This window comes from Palaemon carinicauda, chromosome 4 (genome assembly GCF_036898095.1).
Source record: "Palaemon carinicauda isolate YSFRI2023 chromosome 4, ASM3689809v2, whole genome shotgun sequence".
Lineage (NCBI taxonomy): Eukaryota > Metazoa > Arthropoda > Malacostraca > Decapoda > Palaemonidae > Palaemon > Palaemon carinicauda.
Genome location: NC_090728.1, coordinates 83,049,522 through 83,076,685, shown reverse-complemented (window position 1 = coordinate 83,076,685; position 27,164 = coordinate 83,049,522). Strand labels below are relative to the sequence as shown.

Genomic DNA, 27,164 nt, shown 5'->3' with positions numbered 1-27,164 from the left:
GACGCCTCCGGGGGTTTCCGGCAAGCCTCCGGCATGCCGGAGGTCGCTCCGGCAGAGTTTCTGGCATTAAGACAGACAATATTTAAGTCAAGGGTATACCAGGGTGGCGGCCGCCGGTACAACGGCGGCACGCCGGCAGGGGAGCGGCGGCTCCGGCAGTCGGAGGATGCCGGTTTGGTGACTGGGACAATGATGTTTATAGCGGAACCGGGTTGCCGGCAGTAGATGCCGGCACTCCGGCGGCCGACCGGCGAGCGGACGACAAGCTAGGAGGGAGGAGAGCCACCGGTAGGAGCCGGCGGCAATCGGCAGTCCCCCGGCACACAGGGGGCTGGCGGCAAGGGTAGGGAGAGTCACCAAGGTAGGAGGCGGGTATCGCCGACAGTGGAGGCGGCAAGAGACCAGCACCCGGATAGTGAGAGAGACAGGGGGGGAGGGATGCAGGAAGTTCAGTCATGGACTCCGGACATCCCCCCCTTGAGAGGGTGTACCCATGATAGAGGCAGGCTCTATCATCCAGGAGCAGGGGTCACTGAGGACCGGGAGCTAGGTAGCCCAAGGGAGGGCTAGGGGACACCCAAAGAGGGGAGACCCCCATATGCAGAACACATCTAGAGACTAACCCCATAGGACACTATGAAGGGTATATGTACCAGAGCGGACTGCACATGGAAGCTCGGGTAGCCCTACTACTCCACCCTAAGGAGGAGTTGTAGGACAGGGGACAGATGGGTATAGACTAACCTAAGCATAGGCTAGGCTATACAAGAGATAGGTGGGGAGGGGAGTAGAGAGAAGTCTTCCAAGGAAGGGTTTCTGTACCAGAGCGGCCACTAGGGAAAGGGAGGACACTCCCTAACCTAAGATAAGGCAGACCGGCTGAAACGGTGCATGGGTACAGTTTCAGCAGGGAACAGAGAAACCTTCCTAACCTAACCTAGAGCAGGGCTAATAGTCCTGAACTAGGAAAGGTAGAAGACATATCGCTATCGCAGGATAGTCATAGACTAATCCTAGCCATAGAGGTAGGGCTAGCCTAACCTCACTCTCGGACGCAACCCTAAGGGGGGGTCATTCCCATAGGGAGGACTGAGAGGCGATAAATACTCCATTAGACACTTGATCCCTCTACTCAGAAAGGGAATCAAGGCTAATTAGAGGGAATGCCAAGGCAGGGGATGAAGGAAGCATATAGGGGTCCTACAAGTAGGTTAGGTTAGAAAGAGACACTAACTAACCTATCCCCTATATGGTCCCTGAAGGCGAAAAAACATTTGCATCACGGTCGAAAGTATTGTAAAATAATGCCACTATCTTCATAACTTAGCCTAGGATCACTAATAAAATCATGCATGAACACTTATATACAGGCGCTCTGGCCTGGGGGCTATAGTAGCCGACTGGTATGAGGTCAATCGATGACCGATAAAAAGCTTCGAAACACGATATAAAAGTTCCTAGCTATGAAGACTAAATAAACTAATGTATTCGATTAGTAAATAAGGCCGGAAGCGTTGTTGTGGCTAACTAAATAAGGCATGCATAACAACAACGACGCCATAAAATGGCGGGTCCGGTAGAGGCACAGCTCTGCCACAAAACAGCAATTATCTCGGAAAGTAATATTTACTTTACGGTCAGAGCTTAACTAAACAATACTGGAACCTTGTACTCAACTTTCCAGAAGATGGTGAGGCTGAAGGTAGCGACATAACGTAGATGCAAATCGATAAATGAAGCACAGGGAAAATCCGTCTAAGTAGGGCAAGCTACTAAACAAAGGATGAAGACGGGCGTGACGTCATTTGAGCAATGGCGCCCGTTTGTTTACGTCTCGAGTATCAGTAGTAGCCACGAATGAGATTAGCTATGGAACGGCTCCCAGCTATTCTCAACCCTTACACACCGAAGCATTAACTCTGTTCGGGGTGTAGATAGCTATGTGGCGCGTTCAGACATGCGTCCCCTGTTGATATACGATGTCTTAAAGGGAAACCTTTGGGATACTCGCTCCAGAAGTTAGAATTCTGTGATAACCTGTGGTTAAATTCTCTGGGAATATTAGTAGTTTTATACCCAAGGAAGCTACCAAAAAGGAACCTTCCATCAGGACGCCATGGCTTGAGCCCAAAAATTTACATATATGGAACTGAATGAAAATACAACTAAATAAATGACCAAAGTCTTATGTAATTTACATACATTATTTTATCTTACGTGAATGGGAACCACTTTACATCTCCTAAATACACAAATGAAATATGTGAATGAAATAATTTACTCTTATGTCAGACCAGCTTTGCACCATAGCCCCCCCGCCCCCCCCCCCCCCCAGAAAATTATTTATTCCGGGCCTGAATCCACCGATTCAGCCTAAGATAAATAATCTGCAACCACATTATCTTTACCTGATATATGCTTTACATTTATACAATAGGGTTGCAAACATAATAACCAGCTAGTTAACCTTTTATTATTGTTCTTCATCTTATTAACAAAAGTTAAAGGATTGTGATCTGAATAAACCGTAATTTCTTCATTCTGTGGTCTATTCACATAAACTTCAAACCTCTTTATCTCTTTGATTAGTGCTAGCAGTTCTTTTTCAACTATCGAGTAGGCTCGTTGATGCTTCTTCAGCTTCGACAACATAAAACGGATGGGGTGAAGAATTCCTTCCTTGCCTTCTTGCAAAATGACAGCTACAATCCCATTGTCCAATGCATCCACTTGAATATGGAATTTCTTGCTGAAATCCGTTGCTTGCAGTATCGGTTTCGAAGTTAATATGACCTTTCCTTCTTCCTGGCATTTCGATAATGTATGTCAGGTCACTCATCTTCTCCAAAATCAGGAATGGTCCTTTGAACTTGTTGGTGAGAGGGAATCTCCTTATCGTTAATTAAATCAACACCCATTGTCCTACTGCAATCTGTCTGTCCTTATTTTTCATACCAAACCATTCTTCAATTTTCCTTGGTTTGTTTTCAGGTTTTCGAGGGAAAACTTTCTTATCTCACCGATCCTACGTGAGAGGGAATCACCTTACGAGCTGGCTATACATCTCTTAAATACACAAATAAAATATGTGAATGAAATACAGTAATCTACTTTAGTGTCAGACTAGCTTCATATATATATATATATATATATATATATATATATATATATATATATATATATATATATATATATATATATATATATCTTTTTTCTGTTTACTTCATTCCTTTCCATTATTCATTTTTTTTCTACGGGTTGCCAACGCTATTTTCCCTGTTGGAGCCCCTGGTCTTATAGCCTCCTACTTTTCCATCTATTGTTGTAGCTTAGTAAGTAAGTAAGGGCCCGGCCAGAGTAAGCGCGGCTAGCGGCGAGGTTAGCGGCAAGAGGTTATGGCGGCAAATTGAAACCTAGGTATCTTATGTAGGTGGCCAGACAGGAGGCGCGAGAGGCAAGAGGTTATGGCGGCAAATTGAAACCTTAGGTATCTTATGTAGGTGGCCAGACAGGAGGCGCGAGAGCCTCGCGCCTCCTGTCTGGCCACCTACATAAGATACCTAAGGTTTCAATTTGCCGCCATAACCTCTTGCCTCTCGCGCCTCCTATCTGGCCACCTACATAAGATACCTAGGTTTCAATTTGCCGCCATAACCTCTTGCCGCTAACCTCACCGCTAGCCGCGTTTTGTCTGGCCGAGCCCTAAGGAAGTATGTATGTAAGTAATACTACTACTACTATTACTACTACTACTACTACTACTACTACTAATAATAATTCGGTAAGACAATCTAAAACCAACGAACGAAATTAATTTTCTTATTTTATCATCCATTCAGCGTTGCTCATGTATCGTTTCTTCGCTAAGTACCTTCCCTTGTAAGCTATACTTGTAGCTCCATCCCTTTTATTCTGTCCATTTCTTGTCCCTTACAATTTTAAGTATTTTTTTTTATCGTATTCCTTTAAACTATTTGCATCTGTCCTGAAGTATTTTACTTCTTCCCATCCTTCTTTAATACAGTTTTTTATTCTGCTTATTCCTAAATTCGAGGTCACTGTTGACCAGAATATGAGCTGAGATAACGAAATTTTATTTTCATCGCCTATTAGAATTGCCCTTCAGTTTTTGTACATTTGCTCGTTTACTAGCACGTAGTCTATTACACTATTTTGTGGCAATCTTTCCTAACCCTGAACTGTGGACCCTATGATGGACGCCTTTACACCTTAATGTTATAAGATTAGAAGCTATGCACTTTTCTATGAAGTGATAGAGTGGCCGCAAACTTAATTTTCGGAGTGACGGTGACCACTCTAGTTATGCATAAATGGACTAAAGAAGGCAAGTAAGTATATTCTGGAAAGTGGGGAGGAAAATCCAAACTGGGACATATCTAAAACTATTCTAATTCCAAAGGTAGTAAAGCCTACAGTTAAGGACTTTAGACCTATTGCACTAACAAACATTTCATACAAGATCTTTATGGGCATTATAAGAGACAAAATAGAAGAACACCTAAATGAGAATGGCCTAACAAATGTACATCAAGCAGGATTCACAAAGAAAAGAAGAATAACAGATAATTTTTACCTATCAAAATATTGTATTGAAAGCCGCTATAAAAGAAATCAGACGCTCTTTGTAATATCAATTGATTTCCAAAAAGCCTTTGATTCCATCAATAGAGGCAAATTGATACAAACGTTAATGAAATTCAGAATTGATTGCAACATCATTTAAATAATAGCAAGTTTATACTCTCACGACCGCACAGAACTTTTCCTCGACAACAATAAGCAAACCGAGATAGAAATAACCTCAGGAATTAGACAAGGATGTAATGGTTCAACAATGCTGTTCCTGCTTGTCACGTACATAATAATAGAAAAGCTCCAGTCAGAAAATCTTGGCTATAGAGATGAATTTTTCAGGGTAGCAGCACTATTCTTAGCTGATGACGGACTCATGCTTGCACAAAGCCTTGAAGAAGCAGTGAGAACAATAATCATACTGACAGAAACAGCAGCCTCATGTGGACTGTCAATAAATAAACAAAAGAGCAGCATAATGATATATTAATAGAAAAGAAGAATATCCAGAAGAAATTGAAAATATCAAGATAGTAGAAAGTATAAAATATCTAGGAGTAAAAATAAATAACAAAAAAAGAATGTTTCAAAGATTTTAAAAATGAATGCATACTAAAAGCCAGACACTATGCTAATATATACTCAACAGTTGCCAACGCCTGTAATAAAATCTTGATCGGAAAAACTTTCTGGAAATCAATTGCAATGCCATCTTTTCTTCACGCAGCAGAAATTCTAGAATACACAGAGGAGGAATTAAAGAATTTCCAAAAGATTGACAATCAAGTATACAGAGCCATTCTAGAGCTACCAACATACACTGCTAACAGCGCATTGACCTTTGAGGTCAGAGATCGGTGGTGCTTCCTCAGCCAAGGCAAGAGACATCAAACACAAAATCCTTTTTGTGAAGCATCTTCTAGACAGGCAAAGTAATGAGCTGCTAAGAGAGATATTCCTACACCAGTTCTACGACCAAGAGACGAAATTTACTAAGAAAATAAAGAAATACATGCAAATAGTAGACGTAAATCTGCCAGAAATAGAAAATTCACCTATTGCAAAATTGAAAGAGAAAGTGAGAAATGTAGACACCAAAATGTGGAAGTCGGAAATGGAAGAGAAAGAAACACTAAGAATATATAAGCATTATAAGAAAGAAATAGAAGTAAACTGGTTTAATAACACGGTAAAAACTAAGCTGTTAATAAAGGCAAGAACAGACACTTTAGATCTAAATTGGAGAGGCAGATACAAAAATAAAGATACAAAATGTATGTGTGGACATGAAGGAGAAACACTGGAACACTTTATATTACACTGCGAGATGTACAAGGAAACAAGAAATAACTGCACACTATTACATCAACCATATATTGAAAATGAACGTGAAATAATAGCGGACATTCTTTGTTTCAAGAATTGTGATAAAAAAGAAATAGAAAGCAGAAAAAATTTTATCCAAGAACTGTGGAAAATAAGAAAAAATGATAAAACAAGACATCAAGTGACAAACGACAATACCATAATAAAGAAAAGAATTGAGGAGCTGTTGCAAAGGGTTATCCTCAAAGTACAAGTACAAGTTAAGTTAGGTAACAGTTAAGAACCAGGACAGTCCCTGTGCTGATAAAACTAGTAACGGTACTATTATGTCTTTTAGTTATTTGTGTCTGTTACGAAAACATGTTTTAAAGGAAATTTTATAATTTTTTTCCGAAACCTTTAAAAGACAAATATATAGATAGAAAAGGACATGTCATTGCCCTAAGAAGTAGTTTAGGTACATATGTATCAGCATATGAATCCTAGAAATTTAACTAGCCAAGAAATTGAAAGTTAAATTACTGTACATGTAGAGGACCCATAAGTGCCACCCCCAAATCCAAGTCTTCATAATACAAGCCAGTTAAAAAAGAAGTTCCGCTTAAAGAAGAATTAACTAAATTAATGTACGTAACTGGATATGAGCCCAGCCAAAGTTCCATTTCAAAGGTAAAATAATGGATTAGTACGATGAAGGTTTTGGAGAAAATGAAACTCACACTGTATATTGTGGTGCTTTGAACGATCATGATAATGAATTCAGGTGGAAATTCAGGTAAAATTATAAAAGAACATTGGACATGTCTAATAGGAAAAGCAGATTTTCTTACAGCAAATAGTGTGTTATCATTGAATTTGACCTTTATTTCCTTTGCAAATAAGCTGTTATACTACTGTTATGGACCTGACAGACACAGATGGGAACGTGGGCCAGTAATTCTATACAATAGCTCTGCCACTAATAATTTTGATACTATTTTTATGATAAAGTACATAGTGCTTTATCTAAATCTGACCCTTTTTTGAGGAGGAAGACAGTATTTTTACCCTATTTGTTAGTATTTCCAATCTTGCGGGACCCACAGTGAGAAACCGGGGTTTTTGGGTGGGGGATGAATTTAAGAATCTGTTTTAACTTACGAATAATGGTACATGTAGAATTACCAATGAACAAGGGAATCGGCTAAACTTATTAAACTACCTAACCTAACCTAACCTAATTTAACCTAGTAGCCGTACCCTTACCTACTGGGGGCCTTCGCCCCCCTTGTGACCCCCCCTTACACAGCAATATTAAATATAAGACCGCCCAAAACCCTTTGTGTACCTAGGCTACTTGAGAGGAAAGGTGAGCTACACTTTTCTGACTCAATACCCAATGCATAATAACCTCAGGAATGAATGAGCAACAATCATTTATAGTTTTGTGAGAAATTCTTAATTCTTACATACAAGTAACAAATTAGATTCTATATCTAAATGAGACTGTTTAAACAAATTTCCTTTAAAAATGGATGCATAAAAACTACACCTTTTTTTTTCACTTCTTGTTTTTTAATGCAACTTGCCTTCTGTCACACCTAAATGTTTTTTTTTTTTTTTTGTTAATATCAAGTTGGCACTTAGAACCACAGGTGGGGCAAATAGTGTCACTTTCACTTTTGATAACATCCTAATCTTGGCAAGACTTTATTATTCTTTCGATGTTTCCACAATAATGCAAAACAAAATCTTTATAATTCAAATAACAATTGAGACAAGAACTTGGGAGAAAACTCACAGAAATTTATGTCAAAGTAGATGGCAAATGAGAAACCACACCAGACAGAAGTTGAAGGTTTACACTCCATGGCTCTCAAAAGTCAAAAATTAGCCGTAGAAAATGTGTGAAAATTGTTCTGTTTCATAGTAAATCTATCAACTGATTGGGTATTCAAGTCACGTGATTCTAGTTTTGTTAAAATGCTAGTCCAAAGTAAAATATGGATAATCATCACTGGTTATAACACGGATTTTAACATAGGACAAATCTATTTGTTCCGTAACTGGAATACAAACCACGCTATTTAATAGGGGTATTACTTTCGGCGTCATTGACGAGCCATTAATTTTTAATGAGGGTTAACTACCCACACCGCTAGTTAGTGGGGGGGGGGAGTAGGGAGGGTAGCTTGCTACCGCTCCCCCTCACACACCGGTGATTGAACTCACTTTGCTTTTGGCTCGGATGGTGAACGGATGTTGCCGCTCTTCATCCTCGCCGAATATTGGCAACCATTAATGCCATTTTGTTTTCTCTTTTTCTCTTAGTACTACGTGTGTGTGAAGTTGACTTCTGCGACCATGCGCACCTACCCTGGACTCTCCGGCCGCCCTTGTGGAACAAATATGTCGGCGGTAGAGACTGATTCTCACGCCCTTTGTCCTTCCTGCAGAGGTCAGTAGTGTGATAGTGTTAACAAGTGTAGTGAGTGCAGGGAGTGGTCTTCCTCCCAGTGAGAGAGGATTGCCCGACAGCGGAAGAAGAATTCCAAGCGTGATATTTCTCCTTCAAAGGTTGCTTTGAAGGGAGAAATACCCAAGGCCTCTTCTTCCATCGCCCAACCCTCCTCCAAAGTTCCAACTCGTTCGGTCTCTTACGAGAGACCGTCGAGTAGTAGCATAGATCAAGTTATTATTGACCAACCCCGGGTCTCGAGAGATGATGTTGCTTACCCTAGCCAAGCAGCCCCACCTCTCCCCCTGGGTGAGGCCTTGTCTCTAACTTCCCATTTGTTCCGTAACTGGAATATAAACCACCCTATTTATTAGGCGTTATACTTTTGGCGGAGCTGAAATGACGAGCCATTAAAATTTAGCAAGGGTTAACTACCCACCCGCTAGTTAGCGGGGGTAGGGGGGCGGTAGCTTGCTACCACTCCCGTTCACACACCTGTGATTTAGTCACTTTACTTTTGGCTCGGATCGAGAGCGGTTGTTTCCTCTCTCCCTCCTCGCCTATTCCGGACTGCCATTAATTTTTGTCTTTTAACTTACTTTTTCTTATACATGTACATATATGAAAACATTCTTAATGTTTGTGTATATATATGTGTATAGAAATGTGATAAGTTTCCTTTTCAGTGTTTGTGCTGTGTGTGTGATACATATACGACAACGACACTTGCGTAGATTAGCAAGGTCAGCACAGTTTTTCTTCGTGGGGAACGACCTCTCCCTCTCTAGTCCATCAGTCTTCCCGTCGGCATATAACCGTTAACTCGGCTGCCGCAGGGGATTCGTCATCGCCTGGACCCTCTTCATTCAACTATTGTCTTCGCCTTTTCCTTTTTCCTACGGGAAATATGGATTTTTAAATATGTAACTTCCTTGGTAGTTACATATATATAGCTTAAATCCCGCGTTTCGACGCGGTACGACAGAAATTCAAAATTCATGGCGATCACCGCCATGAAAGTGGGTGGTCATACATGAGCGCATCACTCGTAGGTTATTAGAACCATTCCCAACATCTTCAGAAATTCTCTGTCGTTGATCGAGTCAACACCTCGGGAATTCTTTTCGTGGATATATTACTTTATTCTACAATTTGGTGAAGTACCTTTTGTCTGATTATTGTTAATAGCTTTCGCTGGCTTTCAACTATCGAAGATATTGTATAGGATAGTTTTTTTTTGTGGGTCCAACTTGGACAGTTTAAGTGAACTTGATTTCAACAAAGATGTCCAGACCCAGTAATGGCTCTTCTGTTGTTAAACTTTGGTTGTTGGGCTAGACCAGCTTTCGAGCTGCTCCTTCTTCCCGCACTGTATTTAACAGGGAGCATGTATGTACAGGTATTTGTTTTCGTTCCTTGCTCGTACATTGAGGGATCAAAGATTTTTTCCCCCTACTTTATTAACGAACAACTCTTAAAGTTATAATGGAAGGCAGACATTTTCTACATTAAACATTGTGATGTTACTATTTTGTAACGTAACTCTTAGCAGAGCGGAATGTGATTACCTTGTATGAATTCAGTCCGTCTTAGTGATGAAGTCACAGTCCTTTGACGTAATCAGCTTAGTATGACTTGCATTAGCCTATGTGAATTATTTTCTTTCTTGCAAGAAATTTTTAGAATATTAGCTTTCTAAGCATAAGTATGTTTATAATGTAGGGAAATATATTATTTTCAAGTATATATTTGTCCTATTAGTATATTTTCCTTAGTCAATTTTCGTTTAGATTTTTCCGAGCGTACATTCATTTTACGCTCCAGTATTACTAAGGGAGATGTCAGATATTAAACGATCATTTTTGTTTCACAATACTTGTATCGTTATTTAATATTTCGCTTTTGAGAATACTAATGTTATTGATATATCCTATTGTATTTTCATTTTGGCCCTTGACTAAAGAGAATATTCTCTCGCAACGGGCAGATCTATTATGATCTACAGTAATGTGAAATAGGTTACAGAGCTAGTATTCAATGGCACATATAATGACGGAATGCAGTCAATTACTGGTATCGTTATTTTATATTTCGATTTTGAAAATACTAATATTAATCACATATTCTATTATATTTTCTTTCTAGCCCTTGACGAAAGAGTATAATCTCACGTAACGGGTAGGTCTATTAAGATCTAATGTGAAATAATTAAAAGTGCTAGTATTCAGTGTCAGTGCAGTGGAGGGTGCGTCCGTTCGTGTCCGTCATAATCCCAGCCGGGGACCTCTTCCATGCTCCCCAACCCCTGGGAGAAGGAAAGTCGAAAGGCAAAAGGATATGACAGACCTTGATTAGCAAATGAACGTCCCCTCGAACGATCATGTTAACAATGTACAGATCGCTCCATCTTAATAGTAAAAGCGAGTTATTCCATAATTGAAATACAAACCACGCTATTTAATATGAGTAATTACTTTCAGCGTCGCTGAAATGATGAGCCATTAGATTTTTAACGAGGGTTTACTACCCCACCGCTAGTTAGGGGGGGCTAGGGAGGGGTAGCTTGCTTACCGCCCCCTCCCTCACACTCCCTGTGATTTAGCTCACTTTGCTATCGGCCCGGGTGACGGTCGGACGTGTCCGCTTTCATCCTCGCTTTTGTTGATCAGCCATTATTAATCTTTCTTTGCTTTTTCTTTTTCCAGAGTGTTTGTGAAGTTGGTCTCTGCTATCATGCGTAAGTGTCCTGGTTTACCTGACTGCCCTTGTGGCACATGTATGTCGGCAATCGACACGGATCCCCACATCTTCTGTCCTCATTGTAGGGGCCAACGGTGTGATAGTGTCAACTTATGTGGTGAGTGTAGGGAGTGGTCTACCTCCCAGTGGGAGAGGTTTTCTCGGCGCTGGAAGAAGAAGTCCAAACGGGATCTTTCTCCTTCAAAGGTTTCTTTGAAAAGAGAAAATCCCAAGGACTCTTCCTCCGTTGCCCAAACCTCCTCCGAAGCTCCCACTCGATTGGTTTCTCCCGAGAAGCCGTCGAGTGGCAGCGTAGACCGTAGTTCTGTTGACCGATCCCGGGGTGTGGGAGAGGGAGTTGCCTCTCATAGTGAGGCAGGTCCTCCTCCTCCCCCGGAGGAGGATATTTCTTTGTCTGTTAATGATAATGATTTATTACAGCTTTGGGCTTCCTTGGGGCTTGAGGGTTCGCCCTCCAAAGAAGCTCTGTTTAACATGATCAAGTTGGGAGCAGCTGTCAAATAGTTGCCAACGGTAGCAGATATCGATCCTCTGTTTATCGTCGACATTGTTGTGACAGAAGCTTTTGATGTGTTATCTCAAACCTCTGCTCCTGGTGTTGCTGCAGTAGCTGAAGGCTTAGTTTCCCCCTCCGAACATCCTTCGAGGGAGGAACTAAGTCCTACGGTCTCTCCTGCCAGTGATTCTCCCCCTTGGGGGAGTTCACTCACAGAAACTCCTCTTCGGAGGACTGCTGATGGTCAGCCCGCTGACCCTATGGCCCCCAGAGGGCGTATAAGGCGGAAAGTTCGCCTTCCCCTTTGCCGTAGAGGTCTTCCTTCGCCTCTTCGGCTCGTCATCTCTGCAGTCCTCCGCAGAAGAACCTCGTTGTCGTTCACCTATCCTGCCAGCTACCTCCATGGACCTCTCCGGAGATCGTTCGCGATCTCCTTCGGTGGAAGGTCGTCCTTTCACAGGACACACCGACCTTCCACCCTCCAGACTTGCTGACCTGCCGTCGCCGTTCCTGGCTGCCGATGCGCTGTGGGCGCCATCACACCTTGTTATTAAACAGGCAATGGTCCCTTTGGGGCATAAGGGACTTCAGAACAAGATTGTGTCTCAGTCCCTTAAGCGCCAGGTACTCCCTGCGCGCCAACGACCTGCAGCAGATGTTCCTGTCTTAGCGCGCCAATGCTCACCTGCACGCGTGCGCGCACTTGCTGTTGATCCTATTATTACGCGCCAGGGTTCCCCTGCGCGCCCACGACCACCTGCGCGCCCACGACCACCTGCGCGCCCACGACCACCTGCGCGCCCCTGCAATAGTTCCTGCAATAGCGCACCAGCGCTCACCTGCGTAGAAGCGCTCTCCACTGGTTCCTGTTTTAGCACATCAGCGCTCTCCTACACGTCAGCGCTCTCCTGCGCATCAGCGCACAAATGAAGTTCCAGAGATAGCGCACAGGCGCTCACCGGACCTCCAGCGCTCTCCTATGCCCCAATGCGCCACTGCGCACATGCGCACATGCGCACAACTGCTGTCGTTCCTGATATAGTGCGCCAGCGCACAGCCCTGGAGTCTCCTGAGTTAGCGCTCAGGCGCTCACCAGGACTTCAGCGCTCTCCAAACCGACAGCGCACTTCTGTGCACCCGCAACCTGATGCGCGCCATGCGCGCCCACGATTCCCGGATCTGGGCGTAGTTCCAATTGCTCCTGCTCGCCAGTGCTCACCTGTGCGCCATCGCTCGCCCACGAGGTTGCGCAAGCGGCCCCTCGCCCACTGCTTCAGCCAGATACATGCGCTGTGCGCCCACGCGCTAGAGATATTTCTCCTGCGCGCCCGCCCAACGTTTTCGCCCTCACGGGCCCTTCGGCAAGATCCTGCGCGCCCGCGCGTGCGGGAACAATCGCCTTCGCGCGCGCGAGCGCTCATCCAGCCTCCTGCGCGCCACCTGTCATCGCCTGTTCAGGCCGCCACGCGCCATCGCTCGCCCGCGCGCCATTGCCATCGCCCTCACGCGCGCGAACATTCTCCCGCGTGCGACCCAGGGCAGGGCCCTTCGCGCGAACACCAGCGCGATTTGTAGCTCGATTGCCAGAGCGATCATAGGCGCGATCCCACACGTGAGGTCGCAGAACATCGCGCGGCCAGGTCATCATCGTCTCGTTTCCCACCCCGCAAGTGCAGAACAGTGCGCTCGTCGGAGGAGGGGAGATTCCGGATAGGTCCAAGGACTCTTCTTCTTCTGTTTCAGCATCTTTTCAGGCGAACCCTCGTTTGGTTACTCCTCCTAGGGATCGAACGATCCCCTTCCCTCCAGAGGGAGTGACTGACAGCGCGACTGTCAGTCAGCAGCCCTAGTTTGGTACCATTGTCAGAGCTCTGACAAGTTCTGACCCTCATGAGGAGTCTCAATGGGTTTCTGGATCCAGAGATTCCTCCTAGTGAGGGCAAGGACACGGTCTTGGACCGAGTCTATGGTTCTCAGAGACCCTCGAGGGCCAGTGCGGCTTTGCCCTGGTCACAGGAGGTTAAGAGTGCCAGAGACAAGGTCGAAGGCCAGCTCTCTGAGCTAGCTTCCTCCAGCCGATCCAGCACCGGTAACAAGCTCCTCCCGCCTCCTCGCGTCCATCAGAGGAGGTACTTTGAGATCTTGGAGGAGACTTGTTTAGCTCTTCCTTTGCACCATTCTCTGGAAGAGCTTACCGGGGGAGTCCCTCTAGAGAGAGACTCCAACCGGCAGGTCTCGTATTCGGCAACGGAGATCCTGAGCCAGGAGAAGGTAGCGAAGTGTGCCATGCAGGCTACTTCGTGGCTGGACATCTGGCTAGGGTCTCTGGGCATCCTGGTGCAGTCTGAGGACCTGTCCTAGGAAAGCACCAGGAAGGCCTTGGAGACCTCTTTGCTCTCAGGCACGCGTACCATCGAGTTCCTAGCCCACCAAGTCTTGAGCTTGTGGGCTAACACTATCTTGAGACGACGGGATGCAGTAGCTGAGAGATTCCATCAAAAGGTCCCCAGTACTGACGTTAGCAGGCTCAGACATTCTTCCTTCCTCGGTAAGAATTTGTTTGAGCCTAAGGACGTGGAGCAGGCTGCTGAGAGGTGGACTAAGTCCAACCAGGATTCCCTCCTCCATAGGGCCCTAACATCGAGGCCCTACAAACCTCCAGCTACCCAGCAACCGCGTCCTGTCAAGAGTACGAAGAAGGTAGCTGCAGCGAAGACAAAAGTGTCTAAGCCCTTTCCTGTCAAGGACAAGAAGGGCAAAAAGTCCTCTAGGGGAGGAAAGAATCCTAGAGGGAGCGGCCGTGGCCGCAAATGCTAGGATTGGCAGTCCCCCTGCATGTCCACCAGTAGGGGGATGCCTGCAAAGTTGCGCGATAAGGTGGCAGCAACTCTGGGCCGATCCCTGGACGATTTCAGTAATCAGTCAGGGATATCGCGTCCCGTTCACGACATCTCTACCTCCCCTGACAGCGGATCCAGTGTCGTTGAGCTCCCTTGCCATGGGATCGGCAAGGGGGCAAGCCCTTCGGGCAGAAGTCGAGACCATGTTGAAGAAGGACGCTCTCCAAGAGGTAGTCGACGGGTCCCCAGGCTTCTTCAGTCGACTCTTTCTTGTAAAGAAGGCGTCTGGAGGCTGGAGACCAGTCATCGACCTCTCAGCCCTGAACAGGTTTGTCAAGCAGACCCCGTTCAGCATGGAGACGGCAGACACGGTCAGACTTGCAGTGAGACCGCAAGACTTCATGTACACACTGGACCTGAAGGATGCGTACTTCCAGATCCCAGTCCATCCGTCTTCAAGGAAGTACTTAAGATTTTGCCTAGACAACAAGATCTACCAGTTCAAGGTGCTGTGTTTCGGTCTCTCCACAGCACCGCAGGTGTTCACCAGAGTGTTCACCCTAATATCTTCATGGGCTCACAGGATCGGTATCCGTCTCCTCCATTACCTGGACGACTGGCTGATCCTAGCAGACTCGGAGGCAGCCCTTCTTCGTCACCGAGACAACCTTCTGGGACTTTGCCAAGATCTAGGGATCATGGTAAATCTCGAGAAGTCCTCTCTGCTGCCCACTCAGAAACTGGTATACCTAGGCATGATCATAGACACCAATCTCCACAAAGCCTTCCCATCCGACGACAGGATAGCAAGGCTGAGGAAGGTCGCGAGGCCTTTCCTCAGTCGAGAAGAACTTCCAGCCCAATCGTGGTTACGTCTCCTCGGTCACCTTTCATCGCTGGCCCGTCAAGTTCCCAATGGTCCCCTCAGAATGAGATCTCTCCAGTGGCGAATCAAGTTCCGGTGGAATCAAGGTCGTGATTCCCCGGACACTATGATCCCTATGGGTTCTGCGGAACAGACGGACCTTCAGTGGTGGGTGGCAGACAAGAACCTACGAAAGGGAGTGGATCTTCTCGTCCTCCCCCCTGATTTGATGTTGTTTTCGGATGCCTCAAAGAAAGGGGGGGGGGGGGGGGGCCTCACGTTCTGAACCACAGGACCTCAGGCCTGTGGTCAGAATCAGAAAAGTACCTCCACGTCAACCTGCTAGAGATGAAGGCCATATTCCTGGCTCTTCAACAGTTCCAACAATACCTGGCGGGCCACTCTGTGGTGGTGATGAGCGACAACACCACAGTAGTGGCTTATATCAACAAGCAGGGAGGTACCTTTTCAGAACAGCTATCCCATCTAGCAGTAGAGATACTGAGATGGACCGAAGTCCACTCGATCGCACTTTTGGTTCGCTTCATTCCAGACAAGAGGAATGTCCTCGCCGACAGTCTGAGCAGAGCGACGCAGATAGTGAGTACCGAGTGGTCTTTGGATCGTCAAGTAGCCAACAAAGTCCTGACTTTGTGGGGTTCCCCGACTGTGGATCTGTTCGCTACAGCGCTGAACTTCAAACTTCCGCTGTACTACTCCCCAGTCCTGGATCCCAAGGCTCTCTGGCAAGATGCCTTCCAACAACGGTGGGACAACATCGATTTGTACGCCTTTCCCCCGTTCTGTCTGATGAGGAGGGTGCTCAACAAGACCAGAATATTGGTCAATGTCTCGATGACCCTAATAGCTCCGCTATGGCATCATGTAAAATGGTTCCCGGACCTTCTGCAGCTCCCGAGGGAACTCCCTCCACGACACAAGCTACTCAAACAACCACACGCCAACATCTTTCACAAAGCAGTAGCTTCGTTTCGACTTCACGCCTGAAGACTATCCAGCATCTCCTCACTGAGAGAGGATTTTTGCAGCAAGTTGCGAACAAGAAGTCTGGACACCTGCGTAGGTCATCTGCAAGGGTCTACCAGGCGAAGTGGCGAATCTTCTGTGGTTGGTGTCGTGGAAGGGGTATCTCTCCACTCGATGCTACTATTCCAGCAATAGCGGAGTTCTTTGTGTATTTGCGGGAAAAAATGCGCCTTTCAGTCCCGGCAGTGAAAGGCTATCGCTCAGCCTTAAGTCTAGTCTTCAGGCTCAAAGGAGTGGACATTTCTTCCTCGCTGGAACTTTCCCTACTCATACGGAGTTATGAACTTACCTGCCCTCAGTCGGAAGTGAGACCTCCTCCATGGAATGTGGTTTGAGTTCTCAGGTCTCTTAAGAGACCTTCCTTCGAACCATTACGCCAGGCTTCAGATCGCCACCTTACTTGGAAGACGGTGTTCCTGCTAGCTTTGGCCTTGGCCAAGCGAGTCAGCGAACTTCATGGTCTCTCATACGACGTCATCCATTCAAGGGGATGGGGGAGGTAACGTTCAGGTTCGTCCCAGAGTTTGTTGCCAAGACTCAGAATCCAGGAGTGCCGGACCCTCGGTTCGACTCTTTCCAGGTTTCGAGTCTTCGTTCTGTAACAGATGACCCAGACCATCTCCTACTGTGCCCAGTAAGGAGTCTGAGGCTTTATCTTAAGAGAAACGGCTGCAGTTCGTCCCTAGGTGCAAGCTTTGTTTGTGATCACTGAGAAGACGAAGAGGAGGGTCACCAAGAATACCATCTCGGCCTGGATTCGCAAGGTAATACACCTATCCTTGAATCCTGACCCTCTTCCGTCACGTCGCCCTAGAGCACATGATGTCAGGGGCGTAGCTACGTCCCTGACCTTCAAGAAGAACTATTCAGTGACGCAGGTTCTTCAAGCTGGGGTGTAGAAGGGTCAGACATCCTTCACAGCCCACTACCTGCAAGACGTGACACACAGGAGACTCGATACGTTCTCTATCGGCCCTGTGGTGGCTGCACAACAGCTGGTCTAAACCTCAGGCTCCTTAATGGACAAGTAGCAGAAGGTTGAGGGCATTGTTAATGGTCTTACTCTGCATGAATGAAAAGGTTTGTCTGGCCCTTATTCTTTTCTTCATCCTCCCCTCTCTTGGGGAAAGCAGCATCCTGGGTTCTCTGCAAAGCTGACCTCAAACCACTGCAGGTAAACCATGCTTCCTTGTGTTCCTAGTATTAAGTTAATACTGTCACGTCCCCATACCCTGACGATGTGGTATTGGGAGAGTCCTAGCCTTGAGTTCCATCTAAAGAACTCCAGGTCAACCTCCTAGGACGTGTCACACTGCATACCTTCACACACATCTTATGTAGGCCGCAGCACTTGAACAGCAAGATGCTAGCGAGGTGCAGGGACTCCTTATTACTGAGTACTGACACACTCAAATATTAAGTCCCCGGGCAAAAGCCAAAGCCAGTAATGGCCGGGACTTACCACCCTTCCTAAGGGGTGAGTCACCCATATTAAATAGCGTGGTTTGTATTTTAGTTACAGAACAAATGACAAATTCGTAGATAATTTGTATTTTTCCTAAATATACAAACCTTAGCTATTTAATCAAACTTGGCCGCCAGCCCTGTCCCCTATGAAAGTCCTACCTCTAAGTAAAGTGAGCTAAATCACAGGTGTGTGCGAGGGGGGCGTAGCGAGCTACCCCTCCCTACCCCCTCGCTAACTACCGGTGGGGTAGTAAACCCTCGTTAAAAATCTAATAGCTCGCCATTTCAGCTACCCCGAAAGTAATTACCCATATTAAATAGCTAAGGTTTGTATAGTTAGGAAAAATACAAAATATCTACGAATTTGTCATGTTAAAATGTATGCGTCTTCATCGGACGCAAAAATCACGACGTGGTTGGAGCCAACCACTACGTTCTAAACCACGCAAGAGACGTATGTCTCCTAATAAGCCCTCCTGCAGTGACTGGTGTTCACCGGAGGTGTTTCTTTCGGATTAAGACTACGTGCCAGCACCGAAACAATTGCGTAAGACGCATAGTCCGTCGGATGAAGAAGGTGCTCAGTTTATGTCAGTACACGCTCCTTTTCTGCCCCCAGATTGGGAAATGTCACAGGGTCTTTCCCCTGTTAACCACCTGGACAGACTAATGCTGTTGACAGACGCAGACGCCGGTCTGGTCTCTTGTGGGGGAGATCTCTCATAACAATCGATACACGATTCAGATCGCGCACAAGGCGCGCTAGAAGTAATGACAGTTGACGATACCTCTCAGCGATCACTACATAGTTCAGTTAGAGCACACGACGCTCATTATGTATCTGATTTGTCAGAATTAAAGAGGTCTATTTCGTCTCTGTTGACGCTTACGATTCTCGGGCAGAAAAAATACACCTAAAAGAATCTAAGCACAGCGATAGACCAAGGAAACGGTTTTCCGATAGTATCGGACAGCATAGTTCTCCGATACTCAGCACGCTCCCTCCCAGCGATCAGCTCGCGTTGCGGCAAGCGTTAGGACGGACGCATGCGGCAGTGTGGTCTCTTCCTCACGGCAGTCGCAGACACCATTCTGGTCTCTCCTTCATGGCAGACGCAGACGCCAGTCTGGTCTCTCGGGGGAGATCTCTCACAACAATCGATACATACAAGTATCGACAGTTGACGATACCTCTCTGCGAAACGCTCCCTCGCAGCGATCAGCTCACGTTGCGGCAAGCGTTAGGACGGACGCATGCGGCAGTGTGGTCTCTTCCTTACGGCAGTCGCAAACACCAGTCTGGTCTCTCCTTCACAGCAGATGCAGATGCCAGTCTGGTCTCTCGGAGGAGATCTTTCTCAACAATCGATACATAGAAGTATTGACAGTTGACGATATGCAGGAGTCTGTTCTCTCCCTCACGGCAGACACAGACACCATGGCAGACACACACGCCACAGCGGACGCAGCAATCTGGACTTATGCAGCAGTCTGTAAACTCACGGCAAAATGGATGCATGCGGCAGTCTGGACATATACTGGACGCATGCAGTCAGGTTTTGTCACACGTCACTGTAGACAAACAGTTGTCTCTTCTTTGCGATTGACTGGACGCGCTTCCTCACGGCTCGCGGCAAACTCACGGCATTCGGGACTCATGCATTAGACTGATACCTTTCATGGAAACATACAACAGTCTCAATCTAGACCCATGATGGACTCATATGGTTGGGACTTGTCCTCGCAACAGGATAGACAAGTTTTTTATCTATCCTTTGCGATTTTCTGAACGCACAACTAACGCTCCCTCGCTTCACGCTGTTGACATACAACATGCTGAACGCATGCTGGACGCACGCGTTCAAGATTTTCCCTCACATGGGTTTACAGATGTTGTTGCTCCCTTACAGCATGATGATCTTATGCTAGAAGCACTAGAACCTGTCTCTCCCTCGAGGCTTTCAGTACTTAAACGTGATACTTCTTCGCAACTGGACGATATCCTTCATGAGATTTCTTCCAGACAAGATGAATTATTTTTGGAAGATAATAACTGTCACAATGACGAGGTTTTGTCTTCTACTCATTCGAATCAGGGAATCGATGTTCCATTAGCCGAATTAGAAGACGAATCTCAGGATTCATTACAGTCAACTGATTTAAAAAAAAGAAAAAAAAAAATATGGTTCTGGTTAGATGGGTTAAGAGAGTTTTCTCAACTCTCAACCAATGGACGTCCAAGAGAAAGGTTCTAGGGAAGGCCTCCTTTTTCTTTTCCTCACTCAGGTCAACCATGAGTAAGTCGTAGTTTGTGGTCCAATTCTGAAATGGACCATCGGCTGAAGTAAACTTTTAGACAATAAAAGTCTTCAGCCTTATAGACTGGACTCTCAGAACTCTCGCAGAAGCCACAGACCCTAGGAACAAGGCTCGGATGCATGTGATTGCCTGTATGGTCAAGGGCTGGAGGAATGGCCCCATCGAACTTTCCGCCTTTTTCATGGCAGGAGTTCTTAAAAAGAGAACTCAGAGGATTGCGACTGGAGATCAAACTCGCAGATTCTCAAGACAACAAACCGAATAAAAAAGTGAGATGTTTTATGCCTCCCATGTCGTCTATACCCCTAGAGCTGACAACAGTCCACTCAGGAGACAAGGCAGCAGCTCTTTAAGAACAAGTGAGCCTTATGCTGTCAGAATCATTCATAGTAATGTAGAGGACGCCTCCTCGGAGGGGTTTTTACATCATACTTTTCCTAGTTCCGAAAAAACTCGAGGGCTGGGGATGAAAACCTATTCTGGACATCAATCCATTGTACACATAAAGGGAGTAAGGTTTCTTCTTTGTACCTGGACGACTGACCACTCAGAGCAGAATCACAAGTAAAGTGTCTGGAGGCTCTTCAAAGGGTAATGCCCTTAACGCAACAGTTAGGTCTGATGGTAACCTGGTCAAATCTCAACTAACACCCTCACAGAATTTAATTTTTCTGGGGATGATAGTCGGTTCAGTTCGCGTTCAAGGCGCTCCGGAAATGTCGCAAGGACTTTCCGCTGGTGGTCACCCGGCTACGGTTGATGATCCCTCGCAGCAATCAGCACATGGTTTAGTTCGCGCACACGGCGTGCTTCATGTGTCTGGTCTGTCTAAACTAGAGAAGTCGATTTCATCCCTGTTTGACGCATACGATTTGTGACAAGGATCTATGAATAGAGTCTCAGAGGAAAGGACACATAAATATCAAAGAGCTAGTAGCCATTCACCAAGCCCTGATTACTCACTTCATAGAAAGGGAGAATAATGTCATGAGGGATCTTCTCAGCAGAAGAAGGCAAGTTCTTACTGCAGAATGGACCCTACATCACGAGGTGTGCACCAATCTTTGGATGATTATGGGGTCAACACTCGATAGACTTCTTCGCCTCACAAATGACATAGAGGTTGCCGGTATTTTGCTCTCCAGTACCAGACCAGGAAACAGTCGCACTGGACGCTTTTCTTCTGAACTGGGAAGGTCTTTTTCTCCATTTAAGATCCTGGACAGAGTTCTGAAAAGATTCAGGGATTCGGCCAACGTCTGCATTACCATGATAGCTCCTTTTTTGGTCTATGAGACATTGGGTTGCGGAGATGGTGGAGTGGCTGGTAGATACACCCAGATCATGACCACTATTAGGGTTGATTAATCTGAGTGGTACATATTTAGAGTGCGGTGCAGGAATAATAGATTTTCCTCTACCAATACCTCTATAGCCAATATAGCAGAGTTTTTCTGTTGCATCTACGTACAAAAGAGAAGCTAGCTGTGCCTTGCATCAAGGGTTACCTCAGCATATTAACCTCTGTCTTTCGTAACCGACACATTGGTGTGTCAGGTAATAAGGATCTCTCAGATCTCATTAGATCTTTTGAGACAACCAAGAGGAAGGACAATCCAACCTCCTCGTGGAACCTAGATGTAGTCCTGGCCTTTTTAACCTCAAGTAGGTTTGTACAGTTGGACAAGACATCTTGGAAGTATCTTACCAAGAAGACTTTTTCCTAATTTCATTGGCTTCAGTCAAAAGAGTAGGAGAGTTAAAAACCATCAGCAAGAAGATGGGCTTTAATGGAGACAATACAATTTGCTCCCTTCAGCTAGGCTTTCTTCTCAAAGACAAGACAGACAGCCTCTGATGCTCAGTTAAGAAGCCCTCTTTGCCTTTATCAAAGGATACCCTAGTTTTTTTCATTAAGGATTTAATAAGGGAAACTTTCCAAGATTGTGAGTAAGAAGTTTTCCCTATCCTTAAGGTAAAACCACACGAGGTTAGAGCTGTAGCAATTTCTATGACTTACAAACACAATAGGTCAATGAAGTCAATTTTGGAGCCTACTTTCTGACGAAGTAAATCAATCTTCACAGACTGCTATCTCAAAGATGTCCAGACCCAGTATGAGGATTACTATTCCCTGGGTCCGTATGTTACCTCTGTCTTCTTAGTTGGAGAAGGGTCTACTGCCTCTTCCCTATAACTTAATATATACCCTTGCCTTTTTTCTTGTACTTGTTCACAGGTTGTTTGCGAGGGTTGTCGCAGCCTTCCGTCAGTCTCTGATGCAAGTCAAGTTAGTTTTAATGTGTTCACAGTTTGTCTGTGATGCTTGTCGCAGCCTTCCGTTAATCTGGGATGCAAATCAAATTAGTTTTAATATGGAGTAGGTGGTCAAAATCAGTATCTGGCTATGCCAGGTTTGCAAGGGTGGTGGTCTAGCCACTCTAAGGGTCGCGGACTTTGGGGCAGCCCCAAGAGACTTTTCAGCCCCCTGAGTGGATCGCTGAGTCACTTAAGGAACGCAGGCGAAATGAGGCAGTATCATTGTGAAGCCAGCTTCCTTATCAAGTTGTAACGCCAGAATCAGTATCCTTGGCTATGCCAGGTTTGCAAAGATGGTGGTCAAGCCACTCTAAGGGTCGTGTACCTTGTGGCAGCCCCAAGAGACTTTTCAGCCCCCTGAGTGGATCACTGAGTCTCTTAAGGAATGTAGGCGAAATGAGGCAGTATCATTTTAAACCTAGCTTCCTTATCAAGTTAGAATGCCAGAATCAGTATCCTTGGCTTTGCCAGGTTTGCAAGGGTGGTGGTCTAGCCACGCTAAGGTCGACGACCTTGTGGCAACCCCAAGACATTTACAGCCCACTGTGTGGATCGCTGAGTCTCTTAAGGAATGCAGGCGAAATGAGACAGTATCATTGTGAAGCCAGCTTCCTTATCAGGTTAGAACCAGATTGTTAGTACTACTATTGTAGTTATTAATAATTATACGAATTCCCAAGGGGATGAGGTTTTCAACCCACCTCCAACTGTGTGAATCAGCTATATATATGTAACTACCAGGGAAGTTACATATTTAAAAATGGTATTTTTATTATAAAATAAACTTTTAAATATACTTACCTGCACCAGGGAAGTTACATATTTAAAAATGGTATTTTTATTATAAAATAAACTTTTAAATATACTTACCTGGTCGTTACATATATAAAAGGACCCTCCCTCCTTCCCTCTGAAAACAGAGACATCAAATTTCTGAAGATGTTGGGAATGGTTCTAATAACCTACGAGTGATGGCGCTCATGTATGACCACCTACTGTCATGGCAGCGATCGCCACGAATTCTAAATTTCTGTCGTGCCGCGTCGAAATACAGGATTCAAGCTATATATATGTAACTACCAGGTAAGTATATTTAGAAATTTATTTTATAATAAAAATACCATTTCTGAGCGAAGGGAATGTGGCCTCTCAAAGATTGACTACGGTCTTTCTCTTCTCGAGGTCGTTCACCTTTACAACAACAGTGTGCTATTGGGGAAGCTCCTTTCCCGTGCGCGGGTTAGGTTGCTCTTCCGGTTGTTTGTCTCAATTGTTTTTAGTGAAATTATAATTGTATTTTAACTTTTCAGCTTTTCTCCGTGGGGAACACTTCCCTTCGGAGGATCAGTGGTTCTCACTATTAGTGAATATTCTTAGCTGATTTAAATAATTCTGATTCTGTTTTTATTACAGTTACTCCGCTCCCCCCCATCTCCCGGGGATGTCGACTGGGGAAGGAAGGGCGCAATACTTAATTTTAAATATTTAACTTAGCCGGTGAATATATAATAGCTGCAACTCTGCGGCTCGACAGACAACATACTCAAAAAACTCGCGAGCGATCGCTATGTAGGTTGCGGGTGTGCCCACCAGCGCCAACTGTCGGCCAGATACCACTCTTGTATGTAAACAAAACCTTCAATTCTTCTCTGTCGACGTTGACGACAAGACGTACTTATACTCGCTGTAGAACCTGGAGTTTTCCCATCATATTTGGTGAAGTACTTTATTTTGGTTTGAGCTTTCGCAGTACAGGTGTTTTTCCTCAACATAAACTCTTGAACTCTTTATTGAATCGGATTATTTGTTGATGACTTGGATTGTTTTTGGAATTTTCTTTGACTAATTCAAAATGGCTGACCCTTCTCAAGTACCTAGATTTCGAAAGTGTAATGCTAGGGACTGTAATAGGCGTCTTCCAAAGGCTTCTCTCGACCCTCATACTGTTTGTTCCAATTGTCGGGGTAAAACCTGTCAATTGGGAGATCGGTGTGAGGAATGCGTGGGCCTTTCGGAATTCGATTGGATCGAATATGATAAGTATGCTCGCAGACTAGAGAGAGATAGGGTAAGGAGAAGTTCATCTAGGTCCGTAGATTTTTCCTCTCCACATGCCCCTGAACCTAATCCTTCCCCTGTAGTGGTTGTTCCTAACCCCCCTTCTAGCACTCAGGAACCGTCTATGCAAGACATGTTACGTGCTATTCATGCCTTGGGGGAGAGAGTTGAAGCGTTAGCAAGTGACCGTAATCAACTCATGGCTGACGTGAAGGAACTTAAGTGCCATAGTGCCACGGCGGAAAGTGGGAAAGTGATTAGTGAGCAAAGTGTTGTGAACAGTGTTGCGACCGAGGGTTCGTCTGTTCGTGCCTGTCGTTCACCTAGTCCGGGACCTCTTGCAAGCTCCCAAGCCCAGGGGAGAAGCAATGTCGTACGACTTATGGGTTCGAGAGGCCTTGATCAGCGAACAGACGTTCCCTCTATGGTATCAGGCGTATCTCGTCAAGATCGCCCCTACCATAAGACGAGAGAGCCCATTTTTACCTCGTCTTCCGAAGGCGTTTCACGCAAGAAACCATGGAGCAAGGTTTCTAGGCCTCTGAAACGCAAGTCGGTCCCTTCAGGACAGGTCCAACGTCCTGGATGTAGTCATTGGGACAGTTCGGACCCGTTGCTGTCATCGGATGACTGCTCGCCGCCTAAGCAAGGCAAAGTTGTGCCGTCTCAGACGCTAACCCCGTCTGTTACCGCACCCGTTACCGTAGACCCTATATGGGTTATACTGCAGGACATGCAGTCTAAGCTTGCGTCCCTTATGGAAGACTACAACGCAGAGAAGGTTTCCGTTGAACCTAGCCGTTTATCTCATGGAGATCCTGGCCGTCAGCCACCCAAGCGTTCTGTTGTGCGTCCTGTTGACGTTGGTGTAGCCATCTCACGTCAACCAGTTGGGGTTGTACCACACCCGATGCGGTCTCGTGTGGATTTTCAGCCGCATGTGGACGTTAGGCAACTCGCTGATGCGCCTGGTGACGTTCAGGACGTTCGCCAACCATCAGAGTTGACTTGTTTTGATGTGGTGCGTCAACCTCCGCAACCTAGAGTTGTTTTGACTGCACAACCCAGGCGGTCTAAGCAGTCTCGGGTGGACGCTGTGCGTCCTCACGCACCTGTTGTTGTTGACAGTTCCCAGACTGTTCAGCAGTTTCAGGACGCTGCGTCCTGCTCCGCCACTTATGCACCAGTGCGGGCGGACGCTGCGTGTCAAGCTTTGCCACCCCCTTTGCTTGTTTCTCATCAGTTGTCAGATGAGGAACTTTCGGATGAGGACGTTGCTGACCCTCAGCCTGAGGATCATCCTTCAGATATTGATGAGCCTAGAGCAGTTCCGCCATCTATGGACTTTAAAAAAGTCATGCTCATTTTTAAAGAGTTGTTTCCTGAACACTTTGTCTCTGTGGCTCCTCGTTCGCCGCCGTCTGAGTTTGTTTTAGGCGTACCTGCTGCCATGCCAGCCTTTACAAAACTCGTTCTCTCTCGCTCATCCAAGAGAGCTTTACGGCTGTTAGGCGATTGGTTGGAAACCAAGAGGAGTTTAGGGAAGACGGCCTTTGCCTTCCCCCCATCTAAACTCTCGTCTAGATCGAGCGTCTGGTATGCCACGGGAGAAGTTCTCGGCTTGGGAGTTCCTGCCTCTGCCCAGGGCGACTTCTCAAGTCTTGTAGACTCTCCCCGCCGCCTAGCCATGAGACGCTCGAAGATTAGTTGGTCATCCTCAGACCTGGACCATCTACTTAAAGGCATCTTTAGGGCTTTTGAAGTTTTCAACTTCCTTGACTGGTGTTTGGGAGCCTTGAGTAGGAAAATCTCATCAGCCGATAGAGATGTCTCCTTACTCATTATGTCCTGCATGGATAAGGCCATCCGCGATGGATCCAATGAGCTCTCCGCCTCGTTTACGTCAGGAGTCCTAAAGAAACGAGAGTCTCTGTGCTCTTTTCTGTCAGCAGGAGTGACGCCCTGTCAACGATCTGAGCTACTCTTTGCCCCTTTGTCTAAGTTCTTGTTTCCTGAACTTTTAGTTAAGGAAATAGCGTTGTCTCTAGTGCAGAAGGACACCCATGACTTGGTTGCGTCCTCGGCTCGCAAAGGGACCCCTTCGTCTGCCTTGTCTGCTAGACCTAGGATAGACACTCCAGCGTCCAGGTTTATTCCGCCCTTTCGTGGCAGAGCCCCCAGTAGGGGAAGTACTCGTGCCGAAGGGAAGAGAGGAAAGAGGAAAGGAGCCAAGTCCTCGCGTGGCAGAGTCTGACTGCCCGCAACTTCAGACAGCAGTAGGTGCCAGACTCAAGAACTTCTGGCAAGCCTGGGAGAAGAGAGGCGCAGATCAACAGTTTGTGAGGTTGCTCAGAGAGGGGTACAAAATCCCATTTGTACGCAAACCTCCTCTAGCGACGTCCCCCATCGATCTCTCTCCCAGGTACCGAGAGGAAGCAAAGAGACAAGCCCTGAAACTAGAAGTGTTTCTTTTGCTAGAGAAGGGAGCGGTGGTCAAAGTCTCGGACATTCAATCACCAGGGTTTTACAACCGTCTCTTCCTAGTACCGAAGAAGACAGGAGGTTGGAGACCGGTGCTAGACGTCAGTGCTCTGAATGTCTTTGTCACAAAGACAAAGTTCACCATGGAGACCACGA

The 27,164-nt window shown here is 45.9% G+C and overlaps 1 protein-coding gene across 6 annotated transcripts in view; it reads left to right on the top strand.

Moving 5' to 3' along the window:
• The first annotated feature begins 6,162 nt into the window (after positions 1-6,162).
• Positions 6,163-27,164, top strand: part of LOC137640035 (dnaJ homolog subfamily C member 28) — a 379,044-nt gene continuing 358,042 nt past the window's right edge. For 2 of the 6 annotated variants that reach the window (XM_068372403.1, XM_068372407.1), the window contains exon 1: positions 6,245-6,588. In XM_068372403.1, coding sequence (XP_068228504.1) covers positions 6,544-6,588 — 45 coding nt within the window. In that variant the 5' untranslated portion in view covers positions 6,245-6,543. The other 4 variants (XM_068372404.1, XM_068372406.1, XR_011044297.1 and 1 more) reach the window with 4 other exon arrangements.